Source organism: Zeus faber, assembly GCF_960531495.2.
Source record: "Zeus faber genome assembly, chromosome: 8".
In the NCBI taxonomy this organism is placed as follows: Eukaryota; Metazoa; Chordata; class Actinopteri; order Zeiformes; family Zeidae; genus Zeus; species Zeus faber.
In genome coordinates this window covers 20,469,574-20,489,286 of record NC_137195.1, presented here as the reverse complement: position 1 = coordinate 20,489,286, position 19,713 = coordinate 20,469,574, and the positions used below count along the sequence as shown (strand labels likewise).

The 19,713-nt window shown below is 47.8% G+C and overlaps 1 protein-coding gene across 1 annotated transcript in view; it reads left to right on the top strand.

Moving 5' to 3' along the window:
* rspo2 (R-spondin 2) overlaps positions 1 to 18,267 on the top strand; it is a 54,407-nt gene extending 36,140 nt beyond the window's left edge. The window contains exon 6 of the mRNA XM_080005096.1: positions 16,776 to 18,267. Coding sequence (XP_079861222.1) covers positions 16,776 to 16,894 — 119 coding nt within the window. The 3' untranslated portion in view covers positions 16,895 to 18,267. The remainder of the gene's footprint in view (positions 1 to 16,775) is intronic.
* The last annotated feature ends 1,446 nt before the right edge of the window (positions 18,268 to 19,713 follow it).

Below are 19,713 nucleotides of genomic sequence, written 5' to 3'. Positions count from 1 at the left end.
ACCAAATGTTGTTTTGCAGGAAAGGGAAAAAAAGGTTTGAACGTCGAAATCTTTCTCCATCGCTGGTGTTAAGTGTCATTTAGTGGAGTGGCGAGAGAGTAAATAAACCCGAATTAAACTGATAGTTTCTCATATTTCAGCCATAACAAGGCAGGCGGTGCTCTCCAGGGTTGGAAACTGTGATTCTACGGCACATTTATTTCCCTGCGCCCCGTCTTGTTTTGCAGGAAAATTCTTCCCCCCTGTGCCCGACCCCCACCTCCACCTCTTCCCGTGCCTTTGCTTGACCTTTTCCAAAGGCATTTTACGGTCTTCTTTAATTAAAATCTGCCATTGTTGCTGCACACGGTTACTGGCATGAGGTATCTGCGGCGTGAGGTCATTGACGGGGGATTGTTGTGAAGTCTTAATTGAACGCATAGCAGAAGCGGTCTCGTGCGGCTCTTTAGAAACCAACCGTGGGCCCCCACCCGCCTTCCTCACGGGGCCCGTTCCCCGGTGATGCGGTCATGGTAAAAAAAAAACTTTTCAGTCCTCGCTGATCTAGTTCCCATTCCAGCGGCTGAGTTATGTCTCATTGGGAGATTGGCGGTCTCGCTTGTGCCGTTAAAAGCAGTGTGTTAAAGTGTCAGTCTGTATATGCGCCCTCTTCCCATTAGGATTCAGGCCGCAAGTGCTGTGGCGGCGGCCTTTTTAATAAAGGTACATTTCAGCCCGTGGCATGCATTGTTAACCGTACTTGCTCGAGCGCCGGTGAGAACAAAATCCCAGACCGGCAAAAGCCCGTGAAATGGTACACTCGACTGTTTAAATAAATACGCCGTAAAAAAAAATGTGAGCCGAGCTGCTGAGGTTGAGTGGGAGAGAGGCGGCCCGAAAAGAGCGAATCGAAGCGCCCCGTAGATGCAGTTCGTTTCGAGTTATGAGTCGGGGGGAGACTGACGTTGTGAAAACAATCACTTCCAGCGAGCGATAACAAACAGCGGTCCAATGAGAGGACAGGCCGCCTCTTTGGAATGCAGATATCCAGGAAGCGGTCCGAGTCGGAGACTATACGGATGAAGATCAAGTGGCTTGATAGAAGTGATGAACAATCTTCGAGATAACCTTCTGAACGGCGAAAGATTCCGGGGACCTTTCAGTGTCCCCCAAACCTACATGAAACATTTAGCTTTGGATGCGTCAACAGATTTCAATGTCGTGTCACAGTTTCTTTTTATTTACCCGTTACCTTTATTCATGCAATATTAGCCATTTATAATATGTATACATATGCATGATACGTGTTGTAACAAAAGAGCGCTTGTTCTGAGAATTCTCTGGAAATTGAGAACAGCAGTTACCGGAATAAAATGACCTTTTACCTTCATAGTGCACTTCTAGCTGGACACCAGACACCAGTATTTAAGATAAACAGTGGATTATGTAACGGCAGACTGTAAAGATGCTTTGGATTAAATTCAGACAGGAAATAGAGGGAAGTAGAGGGGCGGGGAGGGGGGTGGGGGTGGTCAGTATGGAGGTACATTATTTATGGCAATGTGATTCTGACAGCCCTTCCACCACCACCACCACCACCACCCAGCTTGCATTTCGTTGCATCCTTAAGAGCGCCGTGTCTCTCCCGGCTTAACCCCGATGCGCATGGACAACATAAATGATCCTTCCCTTTCTTTCGCTGTCTGTCTGCCAAGAGGTAATCCCCAGGCGCAACGTAAATGAGGAGACCGTTAAGCCCAGATCATGTCATGAGATGGGGCGTTCTTCGCGGTGAAACGCGACGAGCCTCGCAAAAGAAAAAATCTCCAACGCCTTCCGCGCGCAGCTTGTCGTTGGCCGCCAACGCCGAATCTCATCTTGGGGGATTCCGTCACTCTTCTCAACTTCCGTGAAAAACGGCCATGTTCCACGGTGCGCGTGTTCTTCGACCCCTCACGGCATCGGGGGGTCGCTCACGAGGCCTTAGCGGGTGAGATGTTGCCCTGGTCGGCGCCCCGAGGTGGCGTTAAAAAACAGACAACGGAGGCAAGAAAAAGCTTCGGTCCTTCTAAATGGAAATGAGGAGGAAGGAGACTGGAGTGTGGATGAGTCGTACGGTAACTTGCTCGGAGGCTGTCCATGCAAAGCCCCAGGCTGTTCAATATCGACGGCATTAAGGCCATGGCCCCCGGAGACTTCCAATAACTCCTGACGTCAGATTAAGTGATTCATGCGACAAGTTCTTATTCTCTCCACGATGGAGTCTGTAATCCATTGTCTCAGTCTGCTGGCTCTATCTGACCTCAGCTCCTTTCCTCTCCCTTGTTTGCATAAGGTCTCTTTCTCATAGCCATTCAATATTTTCTGTCTTCATCGCTCCCACGATTGCTCTGTCTGTCTGTCTGTCCGTCTCTCTCTCTCTCTCTCTCTCTCTCTCTCTCTCTCTCTCTCTCTCTCTCACTCTGACAACCCCAAACTACAAACGGCAGCTGCTTCTACCATGTCAGTCATATTAGAAGTTGTGTAATTGACTTCAAATGTTAAATCTCTCAAAACACCCACTTAATCTTAATGTAATCCTAGATTTGGGGTGTATAGGGGTAAGGTCCAACACAAGCAAGCCGTTGCAACTCAAAGGCCATTTTTCAGCCGCTTTCAAATTGGGTTTTAATATTCACAGAGTAGACGTCTGTTGTAGGGAGTGGGCATGGCAACTCAAACACGCCTTTTCTTTTGTGATAAGTATCCCAAAAATAGACAGGATAAATCCAACTTTTCTAATACTGACAAATGAGCAGCAGTAGCAGGCAGACTTGCAAACTCATGGGTAGAGGAAAATAATAGAGAGGACTAGAAATCAAGGAGATGGATGGAGGGCGACTCTAGAGAGACATAAATGAGAAAGAAGAGGACAAAGTATAAAGTATGATGATCCTCAGTCATTGGATTATTTACCTGTGCTGGGAGAGCGAGAGGCCTTTGAGGAATAATTGATCTCACATGTGTGTAACAGGAGAAACCCTCTCTGCAGTTGGGCTCATCTGAGGCCAGGGCCATCCATCCCATTATTAATCTCACACTTACCTTCTACTGTAGCGCACAAGTTCGATACTCAAACCACCACTAATACCTCATTGTTACTTTCTTGTGGCCAACTGTTTCAACTTCTGATATTGGACTCTTATCCTTTATTTTATTGGCCCTATTGACAATGTACAGGAGAGAACCTGTGAAGCTCCCGTGAGGGATTGATTAAACCTTCAACAGAAGGTTTTCTGGGTGTGAAAAAAATAAAATAAAAAATAAAGCCCAGCTCACCTGTAACCCCACACAGGCGACGTGACCAAAACGAACCCGGTTCCACTTTGAATTTCCAAGCCAGGCCCAGGCAGATTTAGCTGACTGGTAGGATCTGCGCCAGGTTCTGTCTGAAGCCAGTATGGTTCTGTGGTAAACCCACTGTCCTGTGGACCTTCTGCTCCTCACCGTCTGGCAGCCATCTGCTCCTGTTAAACAATGCTCCAAGTATGCTGATTGCCTTAAATCCTTTCTGGAGGAAGCTCAACCACCTTTCTGTTACACACAGCGTTCCTCCAAACAAATCCTGTTTGTCTTTTTTGTTTTTATTAATATGTTTTTTAGGTGGGAAGGGGCAAGGGTGACAGAAAGGGTTCATGCTGTTCTCTTTTTGGCAATTCAACTTACACCCACGCCGTAATCGCATGGTCGGTGTTTGCCTTGGAGATCCAAACTCATTCCTGTACGATGTTTACGTCAGGCTGCTACCATCAGGCGATTTTTTTTGAGGGGGATAATTTTTTGTAGACATAAACTTTCAACTGGGTTCGCTAATCCCCTTCCTCCTTTCATGGAGAGCACTCCTCATGTCTCAGTAGAGGCAATCATGGTCCAGCTCATCCGAGCCAAACCACTAGCCAGTGCTGTGCTCGTGCTGCGCTCGTGCCACCATTCTAAACTCTACCCCAAAGCACTTGGGAACGGAGGTTTGCGTAGCTTTTATTTTGCTGTATTTATTTTGTCATTTTTAATTAATGGGCACTCCCTGTGGATAGTCTGGACGTTTTGACATCGGGGCTGATTTGATTTGCGGATGACAGCTCCTCCTTCTGATTCCTGCCAGAATGGAATGACCGCTGGAGATTAACGGCGATCCCTGGCATCCAGGATAATATTGTGGACAATCCGGCTCAGGTCTTCCCGCCAGCGGGAGTGGAGTGAGGAGCGTTTTCCCAGGATAGGGGGAGAACGCTAATTGGCTGCTACCCTGTCAGAGTGATTATGCATGCCTCACAATGCAGCATGTTGTGACTGGGGGTAGCCATGGCCTAATCTTCATTTAATAGGGCTGCTCTGTAGGGGCTGACACAGTAGCTGCTAAGAGGGCCTCAGGAGTATTCTGTCTTCCTCTGGACCTGACACGAGAACCAGGCCTGAAAAAGGAGCTGGACAGTCCCTCAGCCGCCACTTCCTCCAAGAAACAGCCGGTAACCTCAATAACGTCGATGTCATTGCACTTTTCAAAAGCTCAGGTTTTGGGAGAAGGCACTTCTAGGAATGTCGCAGGTTGTTGACTCGTGACTGAAACTTAAACTGTCGAGTCGAAACGAGGGGGAATTGTTTTGGAAATTTCGCGCCGCGCCGTAGCAAAGGAAGAATGAAAGTGCGGGAGGAACAAGGGTGAATAGGAAAGACACATCAACCTGTCATTGACTTGGCCAGGTCTTCAGTATCCCAGGGCCAACAGCAGTTATGGTAGCCACTGCGGTCACAGTCACAAATTAGCACAAGTTCTGTTTCAGCAATCCCAATCCTTGCAAATCACTTGCCGCGGATAAGTCTTTCATTTTTATTTTTCACCCCACACACTTGTGCCCTTCCGTTTCACTTATCTTCCCAACCGTTTAAATGTTGATCATCCCATCATGAGCTTGAACAGACAATCGATGTCTGGTTAGAGAGCGAGGTATCTAGTGTACAGTACAGTAGGCACACCTGATTGTAAAAGAAAGGAAGATAGAAAGAGGAAGCCTGGGCGAGAAGCTAAGAAAATGTTGGTTGGGTTGGGGGTCCCTATTAACTTCCCACTAAGTGAAACTGGCTCCCTGACCAAAATAAATATGGCCGCTGTCATTTTGTCAGCAACTGTCTTTGGAGAGCAATATTTGAAACACCCCATGATCCAGCTGGCTTTTATATGGAGAATCCATCGTCATACCACAGGCATGAGCCATAAGCCATGTGGAGGCCTTTCAAAGACCAGCGAGGAGGAGGGGTCAGCAGTGCTCATTGGGGCTCCGTGCTCACATTATTGTCATCTGGTCTTTTCCAAGCAGGAAGAACAAGGGGGGGACTCGTATGTGAGACTTTTTTTCTCGGTGTCTGAAGCCCGGTTTGATTTGTAGTTTCACCAAACTGGTCTTCTCGTAGACACACTCGATACGTCCGTCCTCTCGCTGGTTCCTCTCACTTTATTGGTGCTTTGAGCGTATTCAGCTCTACGTAACGATCCCCCGTGGAGAACTGTGGTAACGATTGTATTGTTTTAATAGCGTGATTTTATTGAATGCAGGCCATTGTGTAAATCTCGGTTTGGGATGAAGTGGTGAAAAGAGTTTGGACCCTAAACTAATCATCCGCTGCGCTACAACTGGAAGGTCCCTCAAAGGCAAAGACGCGGATTTCCTGCTGGGTGTAGCGTTAACACTGCAACTCTGTGCAGCATCACACAAAGTGGCGCTGGCGGGCGCCAACTTCCGTCAGGCGAACCCAAGCATATGGACAAACACCAACAGTCCCCATCAAAAGCAGACCTACACAAACAAACAAAGTGGCAGCAGGCTGGTGGGGGCGGGGATGGGGGTTCAGTATTGGAATGTTGTTTCGTTTTCATGTCCCACAAATGGGAGCAATTTTCCCCTCACACACACACACGCACACACACACACACACACACATGCAAACACACAGTGTACAATACACAGTGTACAATGCACTGTAGCATCTGAAAAGAGTGAATGTTTTCCTCCAGTCTCCCTCTTCATGCGCGATAAGTTCTCACAGCGGCTAGAGGAGCACTTGCCGTGTCTTTACAGGGATGAGAGCAAATCCACCCCTGCCCTCACCTCCCCCCGTCCACAGTTCGGATTCTCACCTTGTATTTAGATAACCTCAAGTCAGTCTGAGAGGCTTCGGTCAGATCCCGCCCCCGACCCCCCACCCCCCCCCGGGGCCTCCAGCCTTCCCCCTGCCAGACCTCCAAGCCAGGGCCGCTGCCAGCGCTCCTGCTGCGGGCTGCACAGGCTTTCATCTGCGCGCCGACCGCACCGAGCACACACCGATACGCACGCGCGCACACGCCGGGCCGCTCGTGCAGACGGAGTGTGAGAAACACGAAGCACACACTGGCAAACAATAAAGCAGACCTCACAAGCAGTCGCCACATTATCTGCTCTGCGTCTTGCCGCCCCCCCCCCACACACACACACACCCACACCCCAACCCCCCGCATCTCCATTTGACTTCCTTCCTTTTTCCTTTCCTGTTCTGCTCTCGAATGACGGCCCCACTCCGAGCGCTTCTTCTGCCGGCGGGGGGAAAAGGAATGCGTGTGCCACAGGTGGGAGCGGCGCTTTTGGGGTTGTTCGCGTGGCACACATTGTTTGGAAGGGCACGCGGCGTGCCCGTGTCCGCCCTCCCCGGGCAGTCTGGATCTGAGGAGACAAAGATGGGAGTAGTAGAGGAGGAGGAGGAGGAGGAGGAGGAGGAGGAGGAGGAGGAGGAGGAGGAGGAGGATGGGGGGGGGGGAACATCTGGTGCACAGTTGTACTGGCTCAAACACCAGAAGCCCCTCTCTTCTGCCCTCCTCTCCTCTCTTCTTCTCCCCTCTCCTCATCTGCTCCCCTCTCATCCCTACTCCCCTTCTCTACACTTTCTCTCACCCGCCTAACTCTTCCCCCCCCTCTCCCCTTCGCATCCCTCAGCCTCTCCTTCTCTCGTCTCCTCTCTTCGCCTTTGCTTGCTCCTCAACCCTCTTTCTCAATCTTTGATGGGGGGGAATCCATAGAGACAATCATCACAGCTTTTAGTTACAGCTCGATGATTCAAACGGAGGCTGTGGCTTTTGACCCGCTCATGTCCCTGAGTGTGGATGGAGCAAGTTGACACGCAGACACAACAAATTAGCAAGTTTAGGCTTGCTGGCCCATATCCACTTTTCTGTGTGAGAGCATGTGTTTGTTTGTGTCGTGTGTGTGTGTGTGTGTGTGTGTGTGTGTGTGTGTGTGTGTGTGTGTGTGTGTGTGTGTGTGTGTGTGTGTGTGTGTGAGAGGGGGAGAGAGAGAGACCTAGCACAGACAAATACAGGGAAGAGTTGACAAGCAAACATTTGTATTGGCCTAAGTAGAGGCTAGAGCTGACTTCTAAAGATTGTGCTGTTGCTGCTGTGCGCTCCCATCAAAAGCACACACAAAAGTACTGATGTGTAGTAGTGATGTCACCACTCAACAATTCCAACCTAAAAAGAAACAAAAGTCAGCTCAGGGTACTGGCAATTTCAGCCCTTGCATAGTTTGAACTCTCGAAAACCCCAAAGACAACTGATTTGTTTAATGTCGTGTCAAAGCTCAGGTGTTGATTCTGTTTGTAGGCATTCCAGCATTTCAACTCCATTCCAACAAGGGGTACGTTGTTATGCTCAGGTGCCATATCAATAACGTCCTGGAGTCATTTCTACCACTGGACGTTAAATCGCAGACCCCTAATCCCAATGGGGTTGGAGGCTGCTCTGTTGGCTTAGTGAGAGAATGAGTCTCCCTTTGATTTGATCAGTCTCTCCTTACCTTCCCCCATCTTTGACAGATGGAACCTCTGTCAGATGTACACAAACCAAGCCTTGTTGAGGTGAGACCCCGAAATGACCGTCGAAATTGCACTGTAATCGAGCAGCCAAAGAAAAAACAAGAAAATGTCTGCCATATGCCTCGCAAGGCCTTCTGTTTGTGTTTTGTTGAGTGAAAGTGGGGATTATTGACAAGATGAGTGAGGAGTCATGCAGAGCCCAAGCTGCGGGGATTCTGTGTTGCTTATACCTCTGATCAGATATGTCAGAGCCTCTCAGCTGTCCATCTCCCGGCCGCCTGACAAGTGTTTGATGCAGACTAGGCCTCAGAACGGGGGATCAAGCCCTTCCTGACTGGGCTCGGCTGCTCTCCTTGTGCAACAGGAGCCCTGCAAGGACATCAAACAACCCCTCGCACACCCACACCCAACTCTGTGAAGTAGTAAACTATTTTTATCAAAAAATATGCGCCTCTCGTTAAGCCTTTGAGGGTGTATTGTCAGTGGAGACAGTGCAGAAGCGCCTTACTTTGCGAGAGTTAGTGAAACTATCAAAGAAAAACAAAAAGCGCCGGCTAGACTCGATTCCCTCGTCACCAGCCGTTGCGTGGGGATTGCAGCATGATCCGGACGGCCCCCGTCTCTGTTTGAGCGTCTAAGCCAGTCCGACTTAGTTTGGCTCCCCGCTCGTTAGGGTCTGGTGCTGTTTTGGGACAGTTGTGCTCTGCGTCCAGACATGGGAGGGATTTCCTTCTGGAGTTTCCCAGTGGAGAGGAGGGATGAAAGGACTTATGAGGAGAAATGAGATATAAAGAACAAATCATGCTGGACAATTTCCTCCCAAATCCCCCTCCCTCCGCCCAGACCCTCAGAGAGAAGGACAATCTAGACCAGGCAGTAGCCTTTAAATAGCCCCTGTGCAATGAAACACTGTTTATACAGACTTCATGTACCTGTGACATTTTTTCCAGATATCATAGAGGCAGTACATGCTTATATGTGTAGCAATACAGTATGCATACCATGCAAGGCTCTGTGTATATTCTTATAGTGAGCAAAAGGTTGCACTGCATGCATACTATTAATGTGTTTGCAATGGTAGGTCTTTAGACTGGATTCTTGTAGAAACCCAAAAGTCAGGACTCTGGATTCTCTTCAAAGACCCTGCAGACTGCACCCTGGAAACTTGTAGAAACCGCTGCAGACAACACCCTGGATACTTTAGAACTACTACTCGTAGAACCCCCTGCCCCAAAGTCCGTTCTCCTTATAGCCGCTGAGGTGTCCATGGAGCTTCCTACTCTCTGTGCACTATATTAGGACCCTCTTCATTGCTATGTTTTATATCTTCCCATAAAGTTGGGTGGGGTGCTTTAATGCTGTGGTATTCTTCTCGATGGGCTGGCAACTCAACAGGGGTTGAGGGCCAGGTAATTCCCCAGCCAAGGCCACTCTGTTGGGGGTTCACTCCCCTCCAACACATACACTCGCATCTCATCCTTCCCTGAGACTCACTCCAAGTCACCGTTGACAGATATTCGCTCCTAAAATGGAGAACAAATGTTCCGTCCAACAAGCTGTTTAATAGCGGTGTACTCCGAAGAGATAACTCCCCACGCAAGATGTACGTTTGCTGTCTAGGTCCACCCTCGGTATGATCGAGGGTTTAAGAGTGCGCCTTTAAGATTTGAATAGAGAGGGAGATCTTCTCTCATTCAGTTTCTTCTCTAACTATTCTCTCAGTTAACGGATGCCAAGATTTATTTGAAGAAGGAAAAGGCAAGAGTGTGTAAAAGAACACCTCTTAAACGGCGCTGCAAAGTCTGTTTTATTAGCTCTTAGAACTTAAATGGCATGGCAACGATAATGAACCACCGAGGCCATCGCTGACAATACAGTCTAAACAAGAGTAAAAGGTGGAATGCTGTTTTATCAAAATGGCTTAAGGAGGACTTGTGTTACAGATAAATCATTACATGAGCTCAATGAAATACCCACATTTCAACTAAACTCTCTGATGCGCTTCCTCGTGCATATCACGACACATTGGAATGCGCGGGGTGGATCAAAGGGGTTTCTTTTGGATCAAATTTTTATATGGATAAAAGAAATAGAGCTATCGCCCCCCCCCCCCCCCAACCCTAACCCTAACCCCCCCTCGCTTCTTGGGTTTCATTGGAGACAAAAAAAAACGCCGAAGACATCTGCTGTCAATTTTCCAGGCAGAAGGATACATTTGTTTTATCTCACCCTTCGCTTCTTGGAGGTTTTTTAATTGGACTCGCGCTTCCATCTAAAATAGCCGCTCCACTTGCACAACCGAGCTGCGTTGGGTTCGCTACCGCCGACACCCCAACACCCCTCCCTCAACAGATACGACAAAAAAACAGCGCCGCGCTTGAGACAGCGCTCCCTGAAGCACTGGCAGTATAAAGCCAACACAACATTACACCATTCATTAAAGTTAACCCAGGCTTAATTATCCCTTAATTTCACCCCAAAGGTCAGGAGGGCTCCCATCAATTTCTGGCCAGACGTGTCAATGAATCATTTTGGAGATAGCAGGACTCACAAGGGGCCTTGTGACCCTGCCAGAGCTTGCGATTTTTTTTCGGGGCGCATCAGGAACGGCGCGTCAGTGAGCGCGCCTGTTCGCCGTCTCCGCGCCTCGCCTCGCTGATGTAACCCCCCTGACACCCGCGGCTGACTGAAGCCAACATGCTGGAGATAGAATTCAAGTTTTTTGGGGTTTTTTTTTTATTCACATTTTTCTCCCTGAGTTGGTAGAGGGTAGAGGACTCGAGCTGCCCACAGCTGCTGTTGTGATTTCCAAATCGGTTCCTTCTGGAAGCGAAGGAACCGATTTGGGACCCCCCCCCCCCCCAATAGTAAGAAAGTGACTCCCGCTGTATTTGTGGCGCTGCGGCTGTAAGTATGAGATTAACGACTATATGTATGGAGCGCAGCAAGTACATGTGACAACAAACGGAACAAGCTACATCACCGTCTTTTTTTCGGTTCCATATTGGAATCCTGATATCAATTTTTCTTTTTTTTTTTCATGGATATCACATCATCACTCTTAAAAATGTTAGTGAACAGTGTTTGGACTCCTCTCTCATCCCCGGCTGGACAGGTTGTGGGCACCGCTCTGGTGTGACTGACTGTCTCCAGAGGGGAAAAAACACACACTGTCCGCATTGACCATCAGGCAAATTAATCACTGTGTCAGTCATGCGTGTTTTTGCCGGGGGTTCTTCTGCTCGACGTTAATCTACCGAGTCAGGGGTTTTCGCTTTAAACTTGTTGCCGGCAAAGCGGGGGCTTCAAAGCGGCGAAAAGCGGTGAGCTAACCTGCTTTTTAATCTCCGTGCGGATTCTGCACCGGGGCCGCAGATGAGAAAATAACGACCGGCCTAATCCCAACATTATCTTTTTAAAAATCAGAATGCATGTGTTTCAAATCATTCCCTGCTAAGCAGCCCTGTGATAGTAAACAGAGCAGGCGGAGGTGGGGGGGGGGACAAAAAGTGAAGAGGAGTGAAGAGAGTGAATGAAAGAGTATCATCCAGTGTAACCTTGTTAAGGCTCAGTGAGGCTGTGCAGAGGTTCTTCTTGTCAGCTCGTTGGCGAGGTGGAGTTCAGTCAAAGGGCCGTTGTCCTTCTCTTTTTCTCCCCCCCCACCCCGACGTCTCCGGCGCATATCTGCGTTCCAGTTTGTCTCATATCTCACATTCGAATCTGTCCATCCGTAAACCTACCGCCTCGCCTCGCCACAACCACTTTCCTTAATCTACGTCGATAAATCATGGATGCAGGCTACAGCATTTAAGCGCGATCTCAACCTTGAACAATTCGGGGAAGGTAGTAACGACTGTTTGAACCGTCTGGGTCGCTTCAGGTCATGCCGCCGGGGCCGGTTCTATAAAGTCGAGCCAAACTGGATTAAACCGCCGCGAAGAGCACCGTCTGAGGACTGGAAACCCTCCCTCCCGTGAACAGTCGGCCGGCGCTTGAGTCGAGGAGGAACGCCGGCCCCCGGCTGCAAGCTCCGTTCCCCTTTCGCGGCATTATAAATGTATGTGTGAGGAGGCCCTTAATGGCCGCTAATCCAATTTCTTCCACTGAAATCAAATCTCCCTGGCGCCAGGAGTTCTTTCCCTTCCCTCGCAAATAATGGCCCCTGCTTTTGTTGGCTTGTTTATGAAAAAGATGAACTGCCAAACAAAAAAAGAAACAGGAAAAAATATAGATATCTGGCTTTACCTTGCCTCGGTCCGCCTACATCTTCTTCAAATTTGTGGAGCCCCCATCCCCTCCTCGCCTTCCACCGCTTATAAAAGTTATTAATTGACGAGCTGAGGTCGTGGCGTCTAGCGGAGCCACAGCGTAACAGGAGAGAGGAGAGAGAGGAAGGTTTCTCAGGAGCGTGGGGAGCCCATTTACCGTACGTCTTAATGCCTTTTTCGAGGTCGTCCATCGATTTTCCCCCGGACCGCAAAGCAATGGAGATAAGATTAGGCCCTTCGATTGCTGCGCTGCTGCCGGGACCGTTAGTGGATGAAGTCACTTGCGCTGCTCTCTTCGCTCCAGGTCACGGCCCGCGTAATCATAGGTTTACATGTGTGGACGCACAACCCCCGGAGTGGTCGCACGCCAGTCCAAACACAAGAACCCGATGCGCCATTTTCATTCTCTCTCTCTCTCTCTCTCTCTCTCTCTCTCTCTCTCTCTCACACGCTCCTTTAGGGAGAACTTTCTCGCGAAGAATAAGGTTTCTCTTGGCGACACGGGCAACAAAAAAAAACAACAAAAAAATAAAAAAACAACATATCGGCTTCGACTTTTGGAAAAATGTGACAGCGTATCATGCTTCAGCCATTTATTCATGTGGAGGAATGCGCAAGCTGCAGTTTGGTCTCGTTTTCCAAAACAAAGATATTAGGTTTTTTTGGTTTTTTTTTTTTTAGGAAGACAAAATCATTTTTATTCCCTCCTGAATGGGGGTTGAGCTGATTATCTTTGAGTGCATCAATAAGACAAGTGTTCTTATTGCCGTCCCACAAGGAGATATTACACAGGACCCACGGCGGAACAATATGATACCGCCGAGCGTATTTACCCTCAGAGTAGCCGAGTCTGCTTCTGCATGAAGGAGTAATGATTTTTGATCAGATCCGTATTTCCTGCTTATATATCATGGGCTTAGACACTAATGTGGTACTGCACCACACATAGAAACAATTATCTCACGGCAGCCTCTGCTTCTGATTCCGAAACACAAAACATTTTGATTTGCGTAGGAGATTTCTGTTTGTTTGTTTACTCTACTCTCGGCGCAAAAGTCAAGTTGGCAAAGACGATTGGATCTCCAAAGGGGAAAACTAAATATTTTGAAATCAAGGACTGTCGAATTGACATGAGAAGCGGCCAAAACAGAAAACAAAGTCAAAAAAAAAAATATATATATATATGTATATATATATATATAAATAGGGGTTACATACAGTATTTGCAATAAAAGCCAGTCTCTCCGCCTCCTTGATTTAATTTCGAGCAGCAATCAAAAAGACCCCAAAAAACTTTCGCCTTCCAAAACAAAATTATCTTTACATGCGCTTAAGATTTATGAATTTGTTCTTGGGTTTTGAGAGTTATTGAGACGACTGCTTCCTCTGTGAACCCCCCGGTAATCATCTTAAGTGATTACATCGGCTGTAAATACGGGATGATGAAAAGCCTGAGAGCACTCCGAGCGCGTCGCGGCCCCCGAGCAAAGTTTAAACGGGCCCTCCTCAGTAAGGCGTGACGGGCCGTCTCGGCCACGTCACGGTGGTGTTCCGGGGAGGGGGCTTTATCTGGGTGTTGGTTGCCCTCTAGCTGTCGGCGCCGAGAACTTTGGTTGTGAGCGGGGGGGGGGGGTTGAAATGATGGTTTGACTTTATTTTGTTTGTTATTATTGACTTGAGCGGATCCTCCTGATTTAGTATAAATATAATATTGGTGCTGTGCCCGGATCGCGGGAGGCAGGTGGCAAGGGCAGACTTTCAGGTCGACAGCAGAACTCAAACAATTTTTATAGGTTGCTGGAGGTGCTCCAGCTTGCCTGGGTCCACCACGGGGAGCGCGATGCTCAGCGTAATGGTATGCTCCACTCTCGGGGTGTTCAAGATTCTTCCAGGCGTGAATACGGAAAATATATTGTAATGTTTACGATTACAGGTAAGAAGGATATATAAATCTTTCTACACCCCCGACCTGTTGTTTTTCACCTCTTTTGGGGGGGGTCCGACTCTTAATCGGGGGGGGTCGAGCTGTAATTCGAACTGTGCCCCCCAAATCTATTGATCTCTGAGAGTGAAATTAAAGAGAGGGCGGTAGGAAGTAAACCCTTGCGAGGGACGGGGGTTAATGCGACCCATCTGTACAGCGATGGCTTTAGCCCCTAGTCCTGGACGTAACCGTTATTTTGTACGCGCGTTCTCGTTCCGAAAGAAAGAAAAGCGGCTGTTGATTGCTGCGAGAATGAAGCATCGTCAAGAGGTAAAAGGTCTTGATTTTTGTCCTCCGTGGCTTTGAGGGGAGAGTGCGGCCGTTTCTCTGTGTGAGCGAGTGAGGGAGTGTTTGTAGGAGTTTGCACAGCGGTTTGGATTATTATACTGTACATCTCCTGCCCAGTCCCCAAACCGGTCATGAAAGCTCGTGTTTTGAACCAAACTCCCACATATTTATTTGTGCTTTGGTGCAGTCGACGTACGGTAACGTCAGCCCCAAACTTGTTTTTCCTTTTCAGGTTGAGCGTAGCCTCGCGTTCAACGAGAGCGCCATGAGGGCTTTGCCTGTAATGGAGGGAGATTAATACTGCGCCGAGAGCTTTATTGCCGTCAAAGATAATTTGTCTTGAGTCGATTGCGCCGAGGGCAATGTTTATGGAGCGCACAGCGATGCTGGATCAAAACGACATTTTGAAATGGCAATTAGGTGAAGGAATCCATATGCAGCAGGTCAGAGCTTCACGTCTCCACTGACATGAACGGCATAATGCGGATCACCCCAAAGTACCCCTAGGGGTATTTTGGGGTACTGCAGGCGGCACTCCGAGAAAAAAAAGAAAATGTGTTAAAAAATATTGGTTATATATAAAGCGGGAAAAAAAACCATACCACCAGATACAGCACATCATTTATGTTAATTTTCTTTTTTTTTCTCCCAATGTCAGTGAAGGGGGCACTGAGCTAAAAAGATCTTAGATGGGGGTACATTACTAAAAAAGGATTTGAGAAGGACTGGTATAGATAGTTGTGAATCGATTTCATTTTTTGTTGAATTATCGGGTCCTTTGTGTCTTCTTAACTTGTACAGTATGTTCTACTGTTCTTTTTGTTTCTGCTATTGTGCCTTTTTTGCTGCGAACTCGAACGTTTGTTTTCCACTGGAGCGATTTGGGATTTTGATGAGAATATCATTAATTGTCCTCACACGGTTTGTTGTTACGGTATATTGTTGTCAGGCGGGGAAAAATGACAGCAAGCGGGAACTATGCAGGGAACATAAAGCCATGGGTTTGCGCCGCAACGTGGGCGAAAAAGAGAAAAAGTGGAATTAATCGTCTGTTCCAGGGTTTGATGTTTGTACACGTCTGTGATATTCATTGAGAAACACATTTAATAGAGCAATATCTCGTTTTCTCATGCATGTCCACTTAATGAAGAACGCAATTTCAAAAGTATTTTACAGTTTAGTGCCGAAAATGGGTAATTGGACTTGGCTTTTTTATTTTTGGAGGCGCTTAAAGTGCCACCGCTTTGCCAATAGGCTGCATATGAGAAGGCAATTAGAGATAATGCCACTTATTACACTCTTTTACCTTTCCACTGCTTTTCCTGAGAAAAACGGCCCGAACAAGTGCAATAATAAGACTCAGCGGTGGCCTGGTTGAGCCTATAGTCGAAACCCGGGTTTTATGCTGCGATATTCAGTCCTTTCCCAGTCGGCGAAGCGTAGCGCGGCTTGTTCCTCCGTGTTGTGTTGTGTTGTGTTGTGATCCAGATAGCATCTCATCATCCCAGCGTTACGCCGCTTTTCCCCCCATTGCAATTTACCGCCCCCCCCCCCCCCCCTTAAATTCCCCCCGCAGTCACCGTTTCTCACACACGCTCATCAGATACGCACACACTACTCACATTCACACACAGCGCTATCCTATTTGCGGCCTTTTGGCAGCCAGATTGTTGCCTTGTGGTTCCGCCGGTCGACGTTCTCTCTGTCATTGAGAAGCCGGGATGGCTGAGCCTCCACCGCACAAGGTTCCATGAGTGCGAGGCGTCCCTTCTCGCCGCGGCTTCTCCTTCCCACAGCCAAACCGAAAAGAGAGTGACGCGTCTTCTCCCTTATCTCCCTCCTCTGTGCTCCCCTGTCGGGTGACAGAAAGTATAATGTACTTTCTGAGGGCGAGTTAATGTCGGGTCAAAAATTTGCCGTTGCGTTGAATCGAACGGAGCCGAGAGGCGACGCAGGGCCCTCTGTGGTAGCGTTTTTGGTTTAAAGCCAGGGGTGTTAAACATACGTGGCCGCGGGCCCGAACCGGCCCGCCTAGGGGGTCCAGTCCGCGCCACAGGATGATTTTTCAAGTTGAAATACAGCTGAATCAATTTCAGTTTGGTTGAGGCCTCTAAGATATGGGAGTCGATCTTGATAAAACAAAATTAATAAAACGCTCGACTCCAACTTTATTATCCCAAAAGAGCCGTAAAAGACATAAATGTGGTGAAAGTAAGACGTATTTTGACCAATCTGGCCGTGAACCTGAAATGAGGTTGACACCCCCCCGGTTTAAAGTCACAATAGGGGTGTTGTGAAACTGCAATCCTAAAAATTTAAAAAAAAATGTATTTTACTGACTATTAACTATTAACTTGTTGTTTTTTTTGTCATCCCAGGCGGCTCGGGGAAGCAGCGACCCAAGGAACCCAAGAAGAAGAACAACAAGCAGCGGCTCCGCTTCCGGGCCCAGAACCAGCACAGCGAGCATCTGGCTTCCGTGCGCTCAGGCCACTGAAGGACCCCGGAAAAAAAAAAAAACGACCAAAAAAGAGAAGCTCCAGCGCCACCCAGTTCTGCTAGCTAAACCCACTCCCCCAACACACACACACACACACACACACACACACACACACACATACACACACGCACGCACGCACGCACACACACACACACACACACACACACACACACACAAACACACACACACACACACACACACAGGATATCAGTAACAACACGCTTGGCGCTTGGTGTCCCTGCCTCCTGCTGCTCCCCCCCCCCCACAAAAAAAAAGCCGCCCGCCCCAGACCCTCGACTCACGACCGTTTTACATCGAGTTCCATCAGACGATTCTGGAGGAGAGAAAAAATATATATATATGGCGTCAGAGATTGAAGGAGGCGGAGGAAGGTGAACCGGACATTTTGGGGGTCGTACACGCGCGGTATATAAAACTATCTGGCGGACGAGGAACGGAGGAAGGACGGACAGAGGGGCGGACGAAGGAGGCGGAGGGAAGGAAGACGGAGGGAGGGATGGAGAAGAGACGGCTGACGGACGCGCCGCCCGGAGACTTTCTTTCTGTATTTATGTCGAAGCTACAGTCAACCCTCACGTCCCCCCCATTCTGAATCGAGACGGAGTGTGTCCATGTATGGCCTTTATCTGTATGTACATTTTTGGAGAGTAATGTTAAAGAAGATAAACCGATGCATAGTTGCAAAGTATTTTATTCTCAGCACAAACTGTTTACGTTGGGACCGCTTCATGCTCTAACTGTATAGTGTTGATACGAAAGAAATTTAGTTGTTGGACTCAGCATGGCGAAAGACTCATGTGTATATAGTTTATCTAATTATGGAACTTATTACTGTATTTTCAGTATTGACTCATTCATTGTCCTAAATGTTTTAGAGATAAAAGGGTTGTAATACCAAGCTACAGATTAAAAAAAAGAAAAGAAAAACACAATTATAAACATAGTCACCACATAGCTATTACATTTATATGGTATATATTTGATTTATTTATTAATTCTATTTTGTACTTTTGTGTTCCGTGGGAATTTACGCCTTATGCTGTTACTCTTATACGCCGAAATATCCTTTGAATTCCTTATAACAATACACATATCTTTAACAAGTGGAACAAGTTTTTTTTGTTTTTTTTGTCTGATGTGTCATGACGAGCAAAGTATAATATTCACTTGACTTCTCATTTGACGGTCTACTGATTACAATGTGTTGAAACAGGAAAAAAAAAAAAAAGCGACAAAACGAGCAAAAGTTAATGATTTGTTTGATGTACCCTAGGTTAAATAATCAGGATCCAGCGAATATGGTCATAGGACTGCATATGTGTACATGGTGTTTTATTAAAATGCATTTCATGTGACTGCATAGCGGAGCCTTTTATTTATGATGTCCGGAGGCGACAACGTCAGGAGATCCGCTCCCTCTACATCCTGTTCTGTTTCAGCGTACGCGATTATCGCAGGTTTCCAAAATAAAGTGTGTGAAATCCATCACCGCCGCACCGCGTGAAACAAGTCCGAGCTCCGGCCAAAAGGGTCGGATCGGACACGGTCAATTAGGCCTTAACAGCTTTTGACGGCGGCATTACAGCTTTTGTAATTCAGGAAGTGTCCTCATGAATGGTAAAAAAAAAAAAAAGACTCCAAACTCCAAAAAAAGTCATAATAATATGTACTCGGTGATGTCATTCATTTCCAACCCCGTTCCAGCCATGTAATCCATCCAACAACAGTCGTTTTGGCTGTGCGTCTTTTTTGTATTTTGGCCCCGGCGTCCATTTATTCACCTCTTAATGCACAACTCACTTTTATGGTTTCCAAAACATTAAATAAATAGATCTAAAAAAAAAAAAAATGAATTCCTTCATCCCCTTTGTGCCTGGAAAAGGCCAAAAAAGGGCCAATTTCGACCCCGAGATTCCCCACTTCATGAACAGTAGCCAACGGGATAACATGGTGTCATCATCTAAACGCAGCGTTGTGGGAAACGCAGACCCCGCTCTTCAACGTCCCGGGTAATCCTCGCAAAGAACACATGATATTTCCACGGGGGGGGTGGTCAGCGCTAAAATACTCAAATACGACCCCAGCCCCCCCGCCCGTTCCCCCTCCGTCTCGAGGGAGAGTTCCTGAGTCCTGAAGGTCTTCCACAGGTGCAGACGCAGTGTGTTTTCGCACACCGGGGCAATCCATTTTCACAGCTTTACACCTCCGCCGGGTTACGCTCGGATGCGTCGCGAGCCGGGCCGCGCGGGCCCGCTCGACGAGGCCCCCCTCGACGCGGGCGGCGAAAAAATAATGTTCTCCGTCGACTGAAAACAAAGCAAAAAAAAAAAAAAACGAGAGATGGTGGAGATGTAGCGAGAAGGAAGACGAAGAAACACCAGACATCTGCTGCTTGTTTACGAGTTAATGAACGATTCACAGATGTAATCCCCTGGGCCAGACTATCACTGCCTCAGATTTAGGGGGATTAAACCTAGGGGTTCAAGGAGAGGAACTGCACTGAAGTGGATTCATTAACCAGGAGACCACCGGTACCACCAAGACACACTTTGCACACACAATCCACAGTGGAAAAATTTAAATAGCGAATTGCTGCGCGTGGCACGTTTGTGGGCTGTTGTTATTTGTTTCTTCTCACCTTTTCCTCTGAGATACGGTGGAATTGCGTTTTTGAGGGAATGTAAGTTTTGGGTAGACCTTCAGAAGCCTCTGTAAACTACTTCAGTAAACTGTGGGTGTGCGCGCGCGTGCGCGTGTGTGTGTGTGTGTGTGGGTGGGTGGGTGCATGCGCGTGA